A 20851-nucleotide genomic window follows, 5' to 3' on the forward strand; every position below is an offset into this window, starting at 1 on the left:
TTTGCTGCATGCATGGAAAATTACAGCTCTTTCATCAGTTTTCAGCCTGGACTTTTGTTGCCATGATTTTAGAAGATTCTTCCTTCTTCCACCTGCACACTCAACAGTTCCTGCATTCTTTACGGAGAAATTCGAGAATTCCTATTCTTTTTTTATTATTATTTTCTTTGTTCTACATTTATGTCTTCCATGGATTAGGACAGAGCATTAACAAATGTCAAGCTTCGAATGTTTTTCTTCTCTGCCAACCACAGTAGGTCTTAGCATTCTGGATTGAAAATGCCTGCCGTCTGGCAACACTGCCTGTGTAGAACTTGGCAGACATCCAGAACAAAAAGAATATTGGAAACCATAACTATTTCTGATATGATGAAACAACAGAGAAATATACTGCAATATTGTTCCAGGAGGAACCACGCAGCTTCCCAGTCATTCCAATTAATTGATACAGTAATTCATATAAATGACAGGTCTGTGAAAATTCAGATCGAATGAAGCGGCGAGGTTCGAATTGCATGACATTTTATATTAACTTCCTATTCTCTGTTTTTTGGTAGAGCATTAAACATTTACAGTCTTTCATTTTCCCTTCAGTGTTCCACAGAGGTCTGAATTCAGCAGCACATCTTTGGTGGAGACATGAAAAAGAACATCATTTGAAAACACAGAGGCCTGAGAAGAGAGCCAGTCGCTCACCTCACAATTCATGGCTATGCAGAAACAATCACAAACAAGATTATATAGAACCGGTCAACATCTAATCTGAAATGTGTGGATTTTGCAAAAATCACACTGCAAATCCTTTTCATAATTAAAACCATCGGACCGTTCAAAGGTTTCAATTCAGTAAAAGTATTATTGTTTTTTAAACGAAATCTATCATGCTTACCAAGGCTGCATTTATTTGATCAAAAATACAGTAAAAACAGTAATATTGTGAAATATTATAGATACATAGTTCAGACATGAAACTCTAACCGAGCACTGATTGGTTCTTCCAACGGCGTGGCATCGGCCAATCAGAAGTACTTCCTAATCCACTTAACAATCTCGTACCCTAGCCTGCGACCGCCCTTCTGTGCGATTATGAAAACTTCTGTTTGTCCCTCCTCCTCCCCAGCACCACCTGTAGAGATCTGCTATGGGGTTCAATTTTCTTTCAGCAGCCTGTCTTTTTGTTTGTTATTTGAACTAAGCTGAACAAATTCTTGTATTTGCTCAGCAGCAGCAGCGTAGCAGATCTCGTCTGCCAAAATCAAGCTTATGTATATTCCAGCCCAGTCTCATTACAAAAAAGTACCCGTGTCAACATTTTTGCAAAGCGCAAAATACGTTGCGTCGTGCCCGTTTCACAACAGTTTAAAAGTGAAATGTCCAGTGAGTGGTGCTAAAAGTGTGTTTAGTCTTTTCCAGAACAGATGAATGTGAATATGACGTTTTATTATGTTGGAGTTTATACATATCACTGCAGTTCTGAATCGAAATGTCCGGTGAGTGGCGCTAAAAGCTTAATGCACCATCACGTTTAATAACGTACACCTACACTGAACCCTAAACCTACCCGATAGTGTTAACAAATGCAAATGCAAAATTATCTTGTTTTTAATAATGTTTAGATATTTTCATTGCAAAACCAGACAAAAATACAGCTAAATTCTTTGCGGCGTATTAAATTGGCACCTAAAAAGGAGACCTGCTGAAAGCAAATACCGTTTTTCTTAACTTAAGAGCCTGTGTTCAAACGTACTATTTTTAACCAGTCGCATCTCCTTAAACATCAGAGGTTAGAAGATACTATTTGTTGTCATCTCTGCTTTCCTCCATCTGACACTGATGGAAGACTGCAGAGAAAAGCGTGTTGAGTGATAACAGAGCAGGTTCAGGCTCACTAACCGTCAGCCATGAGGCAGATCCGGGCAGTGTCTGTTTGTCATCGGATGCGTCCAGACTTTGGCTGAGCCCTGAAATGCTTCTCACCATCACCTTATTTCTCCCAAGCAAGCAGAGCCTAAACTTCAGGCCTGGGCTCAGTTCTGTCAGACAGCATCGGGATTAAAGGTGCTGCGGCCAGCCGGGCTAGCAGAGGATTAGAGGCGACTTGAAGGGATGGTTTGCAAAGCGCAGACGAGAGGCGGTCAACTACACCTCTGATTCTGCTCAGGGCTGTTTTGACTGCCAGTCAAGGATTTGGGGGCACTGAGAAAAAGCAAGGTGTTGGACAGCTTTGCCGGCAGCTCTAACTGGATTGGAAGGATTGGGTTGTGGCTGACCTTTGGGTTACTTTAACAAGAAAAGCGTCAGCCCTTGCAGTCCTCTCCACTTCATCCCCGTACTCACTGGAGGTCTTGCAGGTTTCCATCAGCAAGTGCTAGAGGAACAGCTTAAGTATATGTGACAAGGAGCAGCATGATACGTTCCACTTTAAAGTCTAAAAGTGCTATGAAATATCTGCTGCAACGGAAATATTAATTAACTGATTCACATATGGTGTTGCTTATTGGTTAAACCTCTGTGCTAGTAATCGAAAGGTTTAAATTGCACTGTTGGGCAAGCTACTCAGAAAAAAGAAACCAAACAAAATAGCTAAATAACTATTTTACAGAAACATTTTCCAATTGGAAACAATGTGGTACTTTTAAATTTTGTGTGTACTGTTACTCTTGATACTTTTTTGTTCTTTTTAAGAAACCAGTGTGAATTTACTAATTTAGAAGATTCTGATTCAGTGCGTAACGAAACTGTGTGAATAAATTGTGAAATGATTTAGATGATTATGCTAACCCGTTCAGACAATTCATTGAAAGGATCCGACTCAAAAGAATGATTAATTTAAGAACATCGCTAGTTCTGATTCTCGTTGGTGGATGATAAGTTGTTTTTTTTTAACATAAGTACATTTTTCATTTAGTATGTTACTTTAGTGGTACAAAAGTGCTTATTTATCAGTGTACTTAAGTAAAATAAGTACTTTTAATGGACTAATAATTTAGTAGGATCTCATATCTGTACTTGAACTTAAAGGATTAGTTCACTTCAAAATTAAAATTTACTCACCCCTATGTCATCCAAGATGTTTATGTCTTTCTTTCTTCAGTCGAAAAGAAATTAAGATTTTTGAGGAAAACATTCCAGGATTTTTCTCCATATAGTGAACTTCAACAGTTACCAATGGGTTAAAGATCCAAACTGCAGTTTCACTGCAGCTTCAAAGGGCTCAACACGATCCCAGATGAAGAATAAGGGTATTGTCTAGCAAAACAATCTGTCATTTTCTAAAAAAAACAAAACATTATATACTTTTTAACCACAAATGCTTGTCTTGCACTAGCTCTGCGATGCGACAAGCATCACGTAATCACGTTGGAAAGGTCACGCGTGGCGTAGGTGGAATTTCCCAGCAAGTGTTAACAAAGCATACATGCAAAGACTAAGTCAAACTGTTTTTCCAAAAAAAAAAAAAAAAGTAAAATAACGACGTTGGACGATTTTGACACAGGAGAAGAAAATTACATAAAATTAGATAAATTAGATAGTTTTTCGCCCTACCACGGTGCTACCACCTACGTCACGCGTGACCTTTCCAACGTGACTACGTAATACGCAGCGCATCGCAGAGCTAGTGCAAGATGAGCATTTGTGGTTAAAAAGTATATAAATTTTTTTTTTTTTTAGAAAATGACCGATTGTTTCGCTAGATAAGACCCTTATTCCCCAGCTGGGATCGTGTAGAGCCCTTTGAAGCTGCATTTAAACTGCAATTTGGACCTTCAACCTGTCGGTAACTGTTGAAGTCCACTATATGGAGAAAAATCCTGGAATGTTTTCCTTTAAAAAGCATAATTTCTTTTCGACTGAAGAAAGAAAGACATAAACATCTTGAATGACATGGGGGTGAGTAAATTATCAGGAAATTTTAATTCTGAAGTGAACTAATCCTTTAAGGACATTTGTGTACTTTGTACCATTTTTTACCACCAATGAATCTGACAGGAAATGTATGATTTAACAAGACAAACTACATAATTTAAAAACTAGCAATGCTACCACCTAAGTAATTAAACTAAAAGCTTTGCTAATTGTACTTTTACAGTACATTTGTTCATTTAGCAGAAGCTTTTAATTGAAACACTACTGTCCAAATCCTGCAACATATCATAGACCCCATGAAAAATCACCATTGCACCTTTGAGCGAAACACTTAACCCCTGGCTGCTCCAATGGGACTGTATTAAGCACACTGTACATCGCAGTGTAAAGAAATGTCAGCTAAATGACAAATTAGCTAAATCAACTAAGTCTTCCAAGCACAACCAGCAGTCCTAACCTGTTATATAGTGCAGGAAAAAGAATATGAAGATGAGCAATTGGCAAACAGACAGTAAATATCTGTTAAACAACTGGATTGAGCAGGCAGGATTGAGATAGGAGGCCAAAACAGAGGGCAGGGAGGCATTGCTGACCCAACGCATGCCAGATGGCTGTAGCAGCACAGACTCTCTCTGCAGGGTTCTGGCCAATCCTGTGAGAGTTAGATGTATCATGAAAACTGATCTACGCACAAGCCAAGCCGTAGCGTTCTGTTCAACACCAATCTGTGAAACTTTCTTCACTGGCAGTCAGAGTGATAAAGCACAAGTGAGAAAGGAGCAAGGCGTGCACATCTGGACCCACAACAGCTGGCCAGGCCCCAGCCCGAAAATGTTTTGATAGCAACACACGTGCTTTTGTGGTTTTCAGGGCGATGGATCGGCTCAGGCACATGCTGCACGCTTAGCTCTTGATGTGAGCTTGAAGTGTGAAAGTTGATTAGCAGCGAATACAACAGTCGCTCGTCTTGCTGACAGAAACAGAGTTTGTCCTCCTTGAGAGGATTTAGGCAAGCTTTTATTTGATCTCAGAGTCAGCCGCGGCTCAACGAGCCATTTGTTTAACAGAGAGATGCACTGCTATGTGTGTCAATGTGTCAGCTCTAAGCACACAAAACTGGCAACTGTTGATCTGGAATTCCCGTCGGTGTCAATCTTTCCGAGGATGAAACAAAGCTGGCTGACTGAACTGCCTCTCCGAGTCGGTTTTATTTCACACTTTGACTTATCAGGCACAGAGTGCTCAAAATCTACCTCGGAAATAGCAGTTGATTCTGTCCGACGTCTCAATTGCAATTAGCCCTGACACGACACGGTTAAACCAGCTGCGACGATAGGACGCATGGCTATTTAATTAGCAAAGAAATGCGTGAACTTCCAAAGAGCGACTGTTGTGCTGTATTACGATCTCGCATCAGTTAAGCAAGGACCCGACAGATTGTTTCTCACGGAGAGCCCACGCTACATGCGAAATGCGTAGTGCTCGGTAAAAGAGCTGCAGCGGCGCAGATAATTGATTTGCTTATTTTGTTTTGTGCCGATAGGCCTCCATTTATTCCTCAGCGAAATTGTCGAAGGCAATTGGAGGGCAGATGGCATGCATACCGATCACCTCCGCGCGCTCTTAAACTCACAAAGCGAGCGTCCTACCCTGAACCGCACATATATCAATGCAGATGAAAATGCCCTGCTGGACTAATTATCACAGAATAATTAAAGATATGACCTGCATGGAGAGCGAAGAGAAGGGCTGCGGGAGGAAGGGGGGTCTTGTCTGAAGGTGGTCCTGATGATGGAGTAAACAAAGGCTCTGCGTGCAGCCCCCAGGAGATGATTATGTATCAAAAGGTCAGAGCTTATACGAGAGCGAAGAGGGAGGGGGAAGGGAGAGCGAGCGAGGCGAAGACAGAGAGATGGCGAATGGGCGAAACACAATTTCGAGGCCCTTTCAGAGTATTCAAATGTTTTAAGTGCAGCCACTTGACCATGAGGCCTGCAATGGCCTTGTCGAGAGCTTTCAGTTGCCACAACACATTCGTTGCACTAATAGCCTTGAGCAAACAATTGTAAGACCCCCCTTCAACTTCAGATGGTTTTACCTCTTTTGACCCTTTAACTAGGACTACGACTGATCTGTCGACCCCTCTGATAAGTAGCTAAAAGCCAAAGAGAGGTTTGGGGACGGCACCGCCCAAGTTTTTAAGGTAACTCTGCCTTCAAAAGGGATAAAAACACAGCGCTCGCTCACCCCTGCTGAAAAATCCAGCATTGCTGGTCACCAGCATAAGGTATGTTTTGCATTCTGAGTCCAGCATGGGATGCTGGTTTGCTGGTCCCCAGCATGGGAAGCGGGGGTGCTGGTGGACCAGCAGCTGTACAACCAATATACCAGCTCTTACTCAAAAACCAACATGGAATTCATGATGGTTAATGCTGGATTTTTCAGCAGGGACATGTACACATGAACAGCATTCTCATATCATATGGGTGAGCTGATAGCGCAGCTTCAAGCTCAGCCAAGTATGCAGAGTCTTTGGAGTGTGGGCTAATGTCTGTTTAGTCTAGATCACGTTTGCCTACACAGAATTCTGGGTAGCATTTGGCATTCAAGTATCTGTCAGCTTATTTCTGACAATTGCTTTAAAACAAACCAGCATTTGCCAACACAAGTATCAAGTGAGTAATACATCTTGTAAAAATATAGATGGGTTCTAAGACGCATTTTGATCAAAAAGTCGCATTTTAACAGTTTTTTTTTTTTTTCCCATAGCACAATCTTTTCTCCCCAAAATGCTGGTGAAATGGAACGCTTGATCCAGTTTTCTCACTAAGGCAGTGTGTCACAAACACCCAAAAATAGATTAGTTTTTTAAAGTGTCATTATAGTGAGACAGAGGGTACCTGGCTGTTGTTGATAGCAGCATAAGAGGGGAATGCATCATGATAAACGTCTCAAAGCTGAATACAGTTCAAATGGATTTGAAATGCTTTCCTGCTACAAAATACTACTAGCTCCACTAATGTGGCTGTCTACACAAGAGAAACAGAGAGCACAAGAAAAAGTTGTTATTTAGTAAACTAGTGAAATTTCCATGGGTTATTTAATGTTTTCCTTTTTTTCCCCCCCTTTTTTTCCAAGGCTGAAATTAGCTCTGTGGGTGGGAGAGGTAATCATAAAGAGGAAAACACCTGCACGGATACAGGTGTATGAAAGCTATTAACACAGAGAGAGAAAACAGGGGGAAGGCAGAGTAAACTCACTCAAGCCATGACAAATTCATAACAATGTTCCGGACTGTTTTATAGAGAGTTTATTTAGGGCTTCATATAGTCATTTGATACAACATTTACCATGATTTAATGATAAAGGCACATTCAGTGCTGAGTAAAATCACTAACTTTTGTGTGAAATACAATTACACTGAAAAAAAAAAAAAAAAAGTTGAATGTGCATCAGTAACAAAGAATGACATTACAATCATGACAATAATAAATTAAAAAATAATATAATATAATATACCTTGAGTATGGAAGTAGTTCATTCACATTTCAACCCTATGATATGTATAATATTAGTAATACATCACTAGATTACATAATAATATAAGTAATATGTTTTGTTTCTTGGGCTAGGGACTTTTCATGAGCATTTCTAATAAGCCTCTAGTTATTTTCACAAACTTCTTGGCTAATATTACTAAAACAGAGTAACAGCCAATTTGCATTTTGCCTCTATGTCTCCCAGGCCTTCGTACAGCAGAGAATGAAAGAAGCAAGCTATGCATTTAAAATCAAGTGTTTCTTAACAGTTCTGTAAATCAATTAAATAAAAACCCACACAATATGATTCGTAAATAAAAAACAAGTATTTTTTCTGAGCAGAGAATATTTAAAATTGCCAGTCCTTTAGTTTAAAAACAAGCCATTAAAAATAGATTCCACATTCATTTTAAATGCATTCAGTTATATTAAAGCTGTTTGGTTAAATATTATACAAACAACATATTCCTATGATCAAATCTGAGATATAGATATGACTGCTTTAAAAACACTGACCGTCTTTATACGCCTTGGGCCTCATTGGCTTTCACCAGCACAAGCTAACTCAGACATTTGAGCGCATCATTAAAAAGTAATTAGCGGTTTGGAAAAGAACATTATGCGTATGTGTGTCTTTATCTAGGAGAAAAAAGATATTCAATCTGTTTTTGTCCTGAGAAACGGTGCTACAATCAGAATGAACCAGCTGATGCTATGAGCTCAGCAGACACAATCATGTAATCTGTTATGCTGCTTCTATTTAGCTGTGTTTTGTAATTAGACTTGAAGCCCCTCCCCTTTCACAGCAAAGCCTGTTTAGATTCCGTGGACATTTTGCCTCCCATCGCTGTCAGCTGAATGGCGAAAACTGTACGACTAATGCCATCTCAAAATCAATCTGTGTGAACACCCCATGCAGTCCGGGGCTCCCGCTGGTGCTCAGGACTAACAATAAAGAGCAGTAAATGCATTCCTATCAGCCAGGCAAGCAGGCATGTGTACTCTAAAACACTCCCCGAAGAGAGCAAAAATAAACGCCGTTCCCCATGAACCTCTCGTCGCACGCACACTCAGAGGAAAAAACAAACAAGTTGTGTGAAATGCAAAACGCCGCTCGTTGGATAGCACATAAAGCGGCGATTTGCCAATGTAGGTGGAGACACTACACTGAGAGCAAGAGCTGTCTGTCTCCTGTTGCAGAAATCAAACAAACCACAGTGAAAATGATTAGCTGTCTAGTTGCTACATAAACGGCCACAGAAGGTTTTTGGGATCAGTGGAGGTTATCTCCCCGAAGACAGTCGACAATGACTCTCCTCAACTACGCGTATTCTTAAGCAATAACAACGAGAGCCGTATTATCCACCCAAGAATACCCGTCACCGAAGAGAGCCTTAGTAAAAGGGGGCTTCGCCTGACTTTCAGCCATTCACAGTGGCATAGGCCAAAGCAGAGTTTTCTCTCTAGGGGAATTGATTGAAGATGCCCTTTACCACAAGCCAAGGCCCCCGTCAAAGGTTGCATCTGCAGACAGAAATGAACACACTTTGCATTTGTAGCAGGAGAGGGAGGATATTGCATGTAAAAAATGCTTCCCTTCCTGGGTTTAACTAGTTATGTGGAGAGACAGATGGTGAGGGGGATCATCTTACCTGGGAGCTCACAGACCACACGTCCTGTCCTCGGTCCAGCCCGTCCTCAGGGAGCGGAAGCGCTCGCAAACATCCAGGCCAAATCTGGGAACGATGTTAAAGAGGTAGGAATTAAACAAAAGTTGATATGTGCACAGATACTTGATATATTCTTCACCATAGGTTTAACGTCGCTATTGCACACCACATTAACAGTCAAACACTGTCACCTTCAAAGTCTCACATGCTCATCACACACATTCAGGGAGGGAGTAAGAGAGAGAAAGAGAAAGAGGAGTCATACAGAAAATCCATTAGCAGCGGGAAGCAAATTACAGATCGTTTGGGGGGAAAAGGGAATGCAATGATGGCTGTCAGAAACGGGGAACAATGACTGTTATTATGGCTTTCATTTTCTGAGGGGTGCAGCAGCTACCAAATGGAAGTGGAAAAAGATGGACATCAGAACATGTATTTTTGCAGCTTTGTGGAATTCATTCATACACACTTTCTAACTCACGTGGTACCATAAATTAACATGAACAAAGAGAAAATCCAAAGATTCTCTGTGCTGGGAGGATGTAAATGTGAGAAATGTGTTTACAACAGCTTTCATGAAACATTTCTCACAGGCCATTGGGAAGAAAAAGCATTTAAATGCAAATATTAAGAGAATGAGCACTGAACAATGGTGATTCACCATGACACTTGGAGTGTAAAGCCAACACAACATAATACATTCAAAAACATGGCATAAACATGGACCGTGGCTATCTTAACATGCTCGAAACACTCAGACACACCCATCCACAGATGCTTACAACATTTTGCTCAGAATTCACACCAAACAAGACACGTAGTAGAGAAACAACACATTGGAGACATTGTGACAGCAGCACAACCACTGGTTCAGCACAACGGGCTTGTCAAAAAAAAAAAAAAAAACTCTCTTCTTATCTTGTTTGGACAGCCCTGTCAAAGCTAAAAGACCACCCTCCCGTGCCCCCCAAGCATGCATACAGCCAGGTTCCCATGGTACAACATCTTCCTCTGGCCAGGCACAATTAAATAGCAAAAACACATAGTCTTCAATCTCGTCTCCAGAAGCGTTTTCCTGCAGCAGGTGCACGAACGAGAAGTCAGAGTGACTGTCCCAATCCTTTTGTGACTTTTCCCTCCATTTTGGGGCTTTTGAGAACAACAAAAACAACGAAACATGACGTGAGGTGGACAAAGAGAGGACAAACGATAGAAAAGAGAAGACAAAACGTGGACAGAGAGGGACAAAAAAGCTTTTCTTTTTTTTTTCTCTGGTGAAGCTCCTCTTCATTCCACTCACACATCATTACAGAGGCTCACTGACACAGGGCTCCTGCTGCCTGCCAGTGATTGCCATTTAATTGAAGGAGCAGGAATCCCATGAATATGTTAATACGGCAAACACAGTTGACAAATCCAGCAGAAAAATATCCACCGCCCCGATAGTAGCGCGATTACACAAATCTGCAGCACAGTGACAATCAGCTCACACAATACCCATGGCAACAAATCTTTCTTTCCCCCATGATACTGTGACGAGTCACAAAAGGAACAAAAGGCAAAGTAGTGGCAGAAAAAAAAAACAGGCACAAATCCTTACTCCACTGAAGCAGGCTTACCCTAGAGATCTCTACAGAGCGGCACCCGCTGAGCACAAAGCCGCCCATTCGTCCACTGCCTTGAGCCGGCAGTGACGGGGAAGGCTGAGGATGCCGTGCCTCCGTTCCTTCAGGTTGTTGTGCCGCCGATCCGTCGTCGCCGTAAGACCATGTGCCCGAACGTGCAGGATCCCCTCCCATGCCTGAGGACACGCTTGCCACCTCGCCGGAGAAGAGGAGAGAGGTCTGCAAGTTGTTGCGCACAGCAGACTAAGTCACAGGAGGATGAGAGGAGCGAAGGAGTTACAGAGAGAGAGTGGGAGGGAAAGCAGGAGTGGGAGAGAGGGGGACAGACTGAGAGTGAGTATGTGGCTGTAAGGAAAGATACTGAGAGAGAGAGCGAAAGAGAGAGAGAGAGGGAGAGGGAGGAACACCTAAAATACCCAACCACAGCGTTCAGTGAGGAAAGATCCGTCTATCTTTCGATCTAAGGAGGGATGGACATAGAGAAAGAGAAGCCGAGAGAAAAAGAGAGAGAGAGAGAGAGGGGGTCTAATTAGATTTTAGCTCCAACGCAGTAAGCAAAGGCAGTGAGCCATGAATCTCAGGCATCTAATGGTGGATTAATTGAGGGAGATCTGATGCGCACTCCTCTCGGTCTAGTCTTCATGACATCTTATTGGACTGTGGCTCAGTCCTCTGGGACTGCCGTTACAACAGTTCAGGAAGCATCATTTCCACCAACACCGGCACTGCCATCTGTATGCATGACTTCACCGCTTCTCACAAACCCTTCAGTTCACTGTGAGAGTCATTCGCTGTGGAGAGAGACGTGAAGCAAAAAAGAGAAAGATGTCATATTAAACATATTTAGTTTTTGTGTATGTGTATCCTGCTGCTGTCAATCTTTTACTTGCATATGATATTTTTAATGAAATTTACGATATATTAGAAACTGAAACACCTTGCAAATGTTCTATAATCGAAGATATAAATAATTTTCCATTTTCCATACATATCAGTTTGTCATGACTGTTTTATCAACTAAATAATATAGCATAAGATATTATATGTCATTTGCTTATTTAATCAAAGATGTACAACATGAATCAGATTTATCAGAATGAGAGTAGTATCCAAAATCATTTTTATAAAGGGCCCGTTTAGGCCACACCACCACCATACATATTTAAATGTTATTAAATCTTGTGCAATATTTGTGTGTTTCTTAGTCCGACTTCAAATAAGACATATTCAAAAAATGGAAAGATTTCCATTGTAATATTTGGGAAAGATATCATGACATTGTCCATTGTGTTTTACTGGAAAATTAAATCATAACGTCAGAGAACAATGTTAGCAGAGTTCTTGAATAGAATCCAGATATATCACTTCATTGGAAAAAAAACACATTTCAGATATAACTTTTTATTTGATAAATTTTGAAGCACATCCTGCTTTTAGCTTAGACAAAGGCAACGAAGTGATTGACCCCATTTTGCAACTACATACTGCCCTCTGTTGGTTTGTCCAGCTGTAGTTCACATATATTTTAGAGCCACTCCTTTAGGTTGATATTATTAGCCATCATTACCATTATGCTCAGAATATGTGGTTTCTTTGGCTACTTGACAGAGAAACCATATTAAATATCTGTTGATTTAATGTTATTATGCTATAAAACAATGCCAATTTTGACAATGCTTAATATAATGGGAAAATATAGCCATTCCAAAGAATACTCAATAATAGTCAGTAATAAAGAAATATATATATATATATATATATATATATATATATATATATATATATAAATTTTATTTCTTGTATTTTGTATTTTAATTCTTGAGCCAATGATGCAAGCAATGATCATAAACGATCATAACACAGAACTGGATTACATTTTGAATGCTACGATTGACTCCGAATCTGACTTTTGAATTGTGACACCACCTGAATATAATCTTACAGCGTTCATTTGTTGGCCAGAGGAGAACTGGCCCCCGACTGAGCCTGGTTTCTCCCAAGGTTTTTTTTCTCCATTCTGTCACCTGATGGAGTTTAGGTTCCTTGCCACTGTCGCCTTTGTCTTACTTAGTTGAGGACACCTACTATTTAACAATATTATATAGATGAATATTTATATGAAATGCACTAAATGCAGATGAAATACACTAAATTAATAACTGATCATTTTTACAACAGAACTAAATCAATACTGAACTGACTCAAGCTAAACAATGACACTATGCATGTTGCATAATTTTCATGTTATCACTGTAAAGCTGCTGTATTGTAAAAAGCGCTATATAAATAAAGGTGACTTGACTTAAGAACAACTGTGAAAATACCTATAAGAAATTAAAAGAATCTGAAATAAATGTTCTGTATTTAGAATTCAGACTGGAACATACATCAGCACCTCATATTTACAGTTCCTCAGCAAATGTGCACTATAAAAAGGGTTGGAAAGAGTACTGAAAAAATATATACTCAAGTAAAAGTACCATTACTTTCCAAAAATTGTATAAAGTAAAAAGTACTTGTCCAAAAAACTACTTGAGTAAAAGAGTAACTTATTTAAAAGTACTCATGAGTAGTGGGTACTGAGCTGCAGATTCTACCTCCCTTATGATAAACACTGTACACTGCAATTTAGAAATGCAGAAAACACTGTACATACTTTAATTCACAATCTCTTTTGCCGTTTATCAGAAAGAATGAAGAATATCTATGCCCTCCAACATGTTTTAATTTTGACTGCCAACTTTTTAAAATACATCATTTATCAGTGATAAAATGTATCTATTCCAAAATAGGGAAAGACTAGTACATTCATCACTATTTTAAATCATCATGTATGAAAAGATTAGATTTAAAATCAGTTGTAAGGCCTTAATGAACAGTGAGCAAACTATTGTTGCATATAAAACACATAAAATATTAATGTTCAGAACAGTGCAAAAAATACAACAATACAAAAACTCTCATGTGAGAGTTCAGCATCACACACCAGAGAAGGGTTAAAAAGAGAGAGATAGACAATTTCTCTCCAGAATGGTGACAGTTTTAGTGTTTTGTGATAAAGAAATTAAAATAACTAATATTATCAAACAGTTAACCTCACCTAATGCTCTGAAATAGGGAAAGATAGAGAGCTAACACTAATTACATTGTAATTCCATATAGTAGGCTATAGGCCTATACAATGCTCACATTGCATAAATCCCAGCAGCCCAATAACCAGGATTTAACTGGGATTTTGGAGGCGGGGGAACCCTAAAATCCACAAAAGTAACGCTTTGAACAAATAATTATTTTTTACTTACATTTTTATTAATAGTTTTGTCATTAGAACATCTCTTGAAATAAATTATTGGTATTTTAATATGCAGGCTAACTGATATATCACGAGTCTTTAATATGATTTATCTACTAGGCTATTATACATGTCATTATTCAACTTAAATGCGCTATTAGCCTACATAATATTTTCATTATTTCATATTAAATGACAAATACAGTGTTATCGATATCGTCCACAACTGACTGGAAGTAATAATCGTGACCTTGATCAGCATTGTATGAAATTGATCAAACAAACAAAAAACGTTGGTTATAAACGAGCTGTAGTTTTGGTCCTCCAATTTTAGTACATTAAGCCATGGTAACCTTTTCCCCACATTTTTAGAATGTCCTCAACACACTAGTTTCACGCGCTCATATTAAACTCACCCAAGAATCAACGAGCTGGCGACTGCTGCAGGACGCGCGCGAGGAAGAGACGCGTCAGTGCAGATCGCGCCTCGCGTCTCTATGTTCAAGGTAATAAATGAGAGTGGGAACGAACGTGGCACTTGCAGGAGTTATTAACATTGTGCGCAATACCCGCAACCTCGCGCCAAATTTCAGGCCCTGTTATATACAGATCATCTAGTCAGCAGAAATCCGAAATTTACCTTAGAGGAAGAATTAAATGCTGATATGTCGATTAAATTGATGCTTGAAGGATGTGCTTCCACAGTAGCCACGATTAAGAGAAGTTGGCGCCATCTACTGAATATGGTTAAAGTTTTCTATGCGCGATTTGATTTGACGGGAGTCACGAGATCGATTTCTCTCTCCCTATCCAATCAAGTTGATAAAAATTAAAGTAAGGCTGCGTCCGAAAACTGGAAAATGCTGCCTTCGGAGGACACATTTCAAGGTAGGAAGGCATCAAGGCACGTCCGAATCCAATGTTAGCTTCACTTGTCTCCTGAGATAAGTTAACTTCATCTGATCATTTTTAAAGGAAGCATAGATGTATCCTTCGCTGTGTTTGATATCCCACAATCCTGTGCTTTACATTCTGTGACAGTTGAGCTAGAAAAATAAAGATGGCGTCCGAAAGTTGCGTTTGCTGGTCAGTTTGTGTGTAAATGTACGTTTTTGACCAACATTTTCCACTTTTGATGTCATTTCTAGAGAGAAATTACTACTGTAGTAATTATTTGTTTAGTTCTCACCAAAGCTCGCGCTATTTTGCTGTAGATTAAAGATCGTTGCGCTGCCTCAGAAGTCTGTCCGAAATCAGTTTCGTGAGGTGCCTTCATGCACAAAGGCTGCCTTACAAGTGATTGCCTGACAGGGCAACGAGGCAACAAGTCAGCTGCCTAGGTTTCGGATGCAGTCTGCGACAAGCATGTAACGACCACAAACGGAGTACTTAAAATGTACTCAAGTAAAAGTAAATAACACAATTTTAAAACGATTTAAAATGCAATTTCTGATTACAAAAAAAAAAAAAAAAACTACATTAGAGTAACGCGATTATTTGTAATCCATTACTTCACACCTCTGATTATAACATACTGCTGCCAGTGCTGCCAATTTAACGATTTTGTCCCTAGATTTAGCGACTTCCCCGCCCCTTTTGAGACTTTTTTTAAAAGCCTAGCAACAGATCTAGCAACTTCTTTGACAAACCTTATCTAGATTCCGTGGCTGCATCCGAAAACCTAGACAACTGACTTGTTAGCTCGCTTCCTTATCAGGCAATGACTTGTAAGGCAGCGTTTGTGCATGAAGGCACCTCACGAAACAGATTTCGGACTGACTTCTGAGGCAGCGTAATAGTTTAATGATCTACAGCAAAATAGCGAGAGCTTTGGTGAGAAATAAACAAATATTTAATTACTAGCCTACATTAGTAATTTCTCACTAGAAATGACATTAAAAGTGGAAAATGTTGGTCAAAACGTACATTTACACACAAACTGACCAGCAAACGCAACTTTCGGGCGCCATCTTTATTTTTCTAGCTCAACTGTCACAGAATGGAACGCACAAGATTGTAGGATATCAAAGGCAGTAAAGGATACATCTACGCTGCCTTCCAAAATCGATCAGATGAAGGTATCTCAGGAGACAGGAAGCGAAGCTAACATTGGATTCGGACGTGCCTTGATGCCTTCCTACCTTGAAATGTGCCCTCCGAAGGCAGCATTTTCCAGTTTTCGGACGTAGTCCGTGACTCATCTAGCGAGTATGACATCATCTAGCGACATTTAGCGACCAGTTTTAGCTACTTTCAGCTGAAAGCAATTGGCAACACTGACTGCTGCTTTCACACTTCTATATTGTCCCTGTTCTTTACTGCAGAGGGTCAAGATATCAGTTACACCTTTACTATCAATAATCACTCTTTTTCAAGTAATCAAGGCTAATCGGTGGCAGGCTGAATTAAAAGATTAGTATCTGTCAAGTAAGCATAAAGCTGCTCACTCACAGCCTTTTCTCTTACAACATTACAAAGCCATGAATCCAGTTGAATGTGTCAGCTGTTTTGAAAACAGGCCTCTCTTGAGTAGTTTTGGTCATGGTGAGCATTTCTGTATTCATCCTGTTATTCACTCGCTCACGTTTACTCTTCCTGTTCCCTGTTTACTCTTCCTGTTCCTAAACGCCTGGCTCCTTTCAGAGGTTTGATTTAAAATGGTATCTTTAACTGAGAATATACATTGTATCAGTACCTATTTTTAAAAACTACTTTTTCCAACTTCAGCATTTATTTTTCTGCAAAAGAAATGGATTGCCTAGAAATCGTACCTGTATTCACAGTTACAGTGTTCTCCTCCAATAGTGCAGTTTTGCACATCCAGGACTAAAAGTAACTGATAAAATTTAAATTGTGTCAGCAGTTTAATAATATGCAGTACAGTATAAAGGTTCCCCAAGACAGCTGAACCTGCCAGTGGCCCGAGATGCAAACACACACCCACGCACCAGCAGATCATGGGATTGGCTCTTCCTGTCAGATTAGAAGCAATCAGAGGGGAGCGGCTCTCTTTCACTCCACCCCTCCCCCTCACCAATATGCTAATTAGCTACTCTCTCATGCAAATTATTTGCAAGTTATGAGTGCTCCGAGTGGCATCTGCTAAGACCGGTCTGCTTCAAGCATGTGCGCAAGTCATTCTGGGTTGATATACTGTAGTTAACTAGATTATATTTATTGTGTTGGATAAAAATACTCATCAGGACATTTTTGTTACGGAAACGTAGCCATGATTAGCATTTTTGCATCCTAAACGCACCATTAAATGGAAGTTCACACATTCGGATCTCATATTCTAAACGTTTGAATTATATCTGATCCAGTAATGCTGAACTGAGTGGCTTTTCGCCGAATAAGACGCCATAATCTTGCAAATCTCTCATCTCAAAATTGTCTGATAGGCCGCCGCCAGCGTCAGACATGACAGCACAACAGTACATCTTCACATCATTCAGCAGTCAACAGTCTTACAGGCCATTTGAACTGCAGCAGAAAAGGCCAACTCCAGTTGAATCCCTGCCTGACAGGGGGACTGTGCATGAAATCATGCAAAACATATGAGCTCTTGATTGGACGTCCACTCCAGCGTGAGATACACACACGATGGTGCGTGTATTTTTTACGTGTGTATATGTGCAAGCGTGTCTATGTGTGTGTTGGACCGTGGCTGACGGGTTGTTGACACATTCTCATTACACTGGGATCATGTTGCTTTTGGCCCCAAGTGGCTGGCTGCGGTTCCTCTACCTCACACATACTCAGACACTATATTCTATTATCAACAACTCATGGAGAGTTTGATTATGACAATGTCATTAAAAAAACAAAACAACTTTTCTAGAAAAGGATTATCATTAAACCAGTTTGGTGTATTGTTTACATTTATATAACAGATGGTACCAAAAGGATAATGGACTATACTGTATTACTGTATATAGTCTATATATTCTTATAGTCTATATATTACTATATTTAGACTATAAGACACTTTATTGAAGATTCTTATTTTACCATAGTGCTACTGCAGCCGTTTTATGCCAGCAATGAGCCACTCGAGTCATTACAGCGGATTTGTAACAATAAACAACCACTGATGAAAGGAATCTATGTGAGTCATATTTTTATCCCTTTATCCTTATCCTCACTGATCACAAAGGTATCTTTGTGTCTGCTGTGTAGTTCATATTTTTTGGCACTGCGTTAGGTAGACCTGCCTGCACTGAAAGTAAATCGCCACTAAAGTGAGCTGCATGAAACTGACGTCAAATTACGACTTCTCAACTCATAAATAAGAAACTTAATGCTGAATTTACGTGCTATTAGAATTATCATAAATACGAGTTTCCTAGTTGGAAATTGGACATGAGCACCCTCTCAAATCGTAGAGAATTTTGATACCCGAGTTTCCGAGTTGGGCTTGCCATAAAATTTAAACATGGCAGATGGGGAGAATGATTGCTGCTTTTACTGATACTCTTTAACAGCTATTTTCCTTGTCTTGTCATTGAAGTAGTGCATATTTACATATATGAATAACCATTTGAAGCAATGATTATTTGAAGTATGTTTTGTACACAGCGGAAATAGCATGTATTTAAAAGAAATTCCAGAATCATCAGCAAGCTAAATATCTAGATAGCGCGGTGAATGTTTATATGGTTGCCAACGAATGGGACGCATTTTATTTAAAATTAAATATCTTCAATACATTTTGGCTTTAATAATATTTTCCCAAGAAATAGGCAAGAACAAACCTGGTGTCCTTCATCTTCCCAATTCTTTCTGACAACAAAGCACTTGAATGCGACAAGCTCATAATCATGACTTCAGAACTGGGAAGTAGGAAATATCCGATAGCACGTGAAGGCAGCATTAATCAATATTAATTATCAAAGATAGATGAGGAAAGACTGATTGTGGAAGTTTAGAAAAGGATATTATATGACAATCTCATCAGCAAGGAAAACCATAAAAATGCAACATTGCATCAGTTTCTTGGTTTCTATATCTCTGGCGTTGCGCCAAGTACACACTGAAAAGGGGGACTGGGGGGCTGCTTGTTAATACAAATTATCCAGTTGTTACAAATTTCCAATTAAAAGAGAAAACAGCACGTTCTAGACCTTCACTTTGAGTCTTTTGTGTTGACTCTGAGGCAGTATCATCTTAATATAGAAAATGAATAAACCTTTTTATAATCATATTGTATGTAAATACAATTGTAAGGCTTAGTGCTAATTCAATTTATGTTGTTGTCCAGATCAATTTATGTTGTTGTAATTACTCTTCCATTTAAATAATTTAACGTCTATCTTTTTTTCTTATTAAACAATAGCTATCAACCAGTTTAACAGTCTTACCCGTACCTGTCTGATTTGGCTGATGCTCAGTGGGCTCTGAGCCTGCCTCTGAGCCTGTTTATGCAATTTACAAAATTATATTTGATTTATAAATGTTAGTTTAAAAGTTATGCACTTTTTTTGTACAGACAGTCATGCTATTTCATTGCTTTGAAAAAACAATTTAATTCAGTGCGAGAGGGGCATCTCAGCTGATGAGGGCAGAGGGGTAGTGGCTCTAGCAACTGGGCCACCCCCTTGTGCACAGCCCTGTGTGACAATGGTGTCCAATCCAAAATGAGTGCTATTTTCTGATTGGCTGTGTTGTATGATTGTCTGCGTCAAGTCATGCCCCATTTTCACATTCCATGTTTCATATTTCATCTCAAGCTTTTTGTTGATGGTATTGTCTCCTTGGTAGAGCGCCTATGTTTAAAAAAACTATTGGTGGCAAAAAGCTGTGGTGCTGTAACATTACAACCGAAGGACATTTTTGTATTAGATTTTCCATTAAGTTGGAGAAATTATGTATTAAAGATATTTTCATTATTTAACCTTCCATGACATCTTAATGGTATTGTAACAGCCAGTGTCTTATGTAATCAGATTACTAATTCAGAGTTAGTTTTTCAAAGAAGTAATGCAAGTTACTTTGTTTTCTCATTTATTGACTAACACCTCTCCTGTCCCCATGTCAATAGAAATGGGGATTGAGGTGCAGAGGTGTGGTGTGCACTGTGTGAACATGATGGTTACTGTACAACCCGAATTCGAATTTGAATGTTGGGACATTTTTTAAATTTGAATAAAATGAAAACTAAAAGACTTTCATATCACATGAGCCAATATTTTATTCACAATAGAACATAGATAACATAACAAATGTTTAAACTGAGAAATTTTACAATTTTATGCACAAAATGAGCTCATTTCAAATTTGATGCCTGCTACAGGTCTCAAAATAGTTGAGACGGGGGCATGTTTACCATGGTGTTCACATATGGCTTCCTTTTTGCATGATAGAGCTTTAGTTGGCATCTGCAGATGGCACGGCGGATTGTGTTTACCGACAGTGGTTTATGGAAGTATTCCTGGGCCCATTTAGTAATGTCATTGACACAATCATGCCGATGAGTAATGCAGTGTCACCTGAGAGCCTGAAGACCACGGGCATCCAATAAAGGTCTTCAGCCTTGTCCATTACGCACAGAGATTTCTCCAGTTTCTCTGAATCTTTTGATGATGTTATGCACTGTAGATGATGAGCACTCTTTTACAGATTGGAGAGCCTCTGCCCATCTTTACTTCTGAGAGACTCTGCCCCTCTAAGACTTCCCTTTTATAGCTAATCATGTTACAGACCTGATATCAATTGACTTAATTAGTTGCTAGATGTCCTCCCAGCTAAATCTTTTCAAAATTTCTTGTTTTTTTCAGCCATTTGTCGCCTCCGTGCCAACTTTTTTGAGACCTGTAGCAGGCATCAAATTTGAAATGAGCTCATTTTGTGCATAAAATT

The 20851-nt window shown here is 39.5% G+C and overlaps 1 protein-coding gene across 1 annotated transcript in view; it reads right to left on the reverse strand.

Moving 5' to 3' along the window:
* Positions 1-11107, reverse strand: part of LOC127495656 (dihydropyrimidine dehydrogenase [NADP(+)]) — a 146399-nt gene extending 135292 nt beyond the window's left edge. Inside the window, exons 1-2 of the mRNA XM_051862599.1 lie at positions 10696-11107; positions 9059-9142 (exon numbers count right to left, since the gene is read on the reverse strand). Of these exons, the coding sequence (XP_051718559.1) occupies positions 9059-9142; positions 10696-10875 (264 nt within the window). The 5' untranslated portion in view covers positions 10876-11107. The remainder of the gene's footprint in view (positions 1-9058; positions 9143-10695) is intronic.
* Positions 11108-20851: the final 9744 nt, after the last annotated feature.

Source organism: Ctenopharyngodon idella, chromosome 15 (genome assembly GCF_019924925.1).
Source record: "Ctenopharyngodon idella isolate HZGC_01 chromosome 15, HZGC01, whole genome shotgun sequence".
NCBI lineage: Eukaryota > Metazoa > Chordata > Actinopteri > Cypriniformes > Xenocyprididae > Ctenopharyngodon > Ctenopharyngodon idella.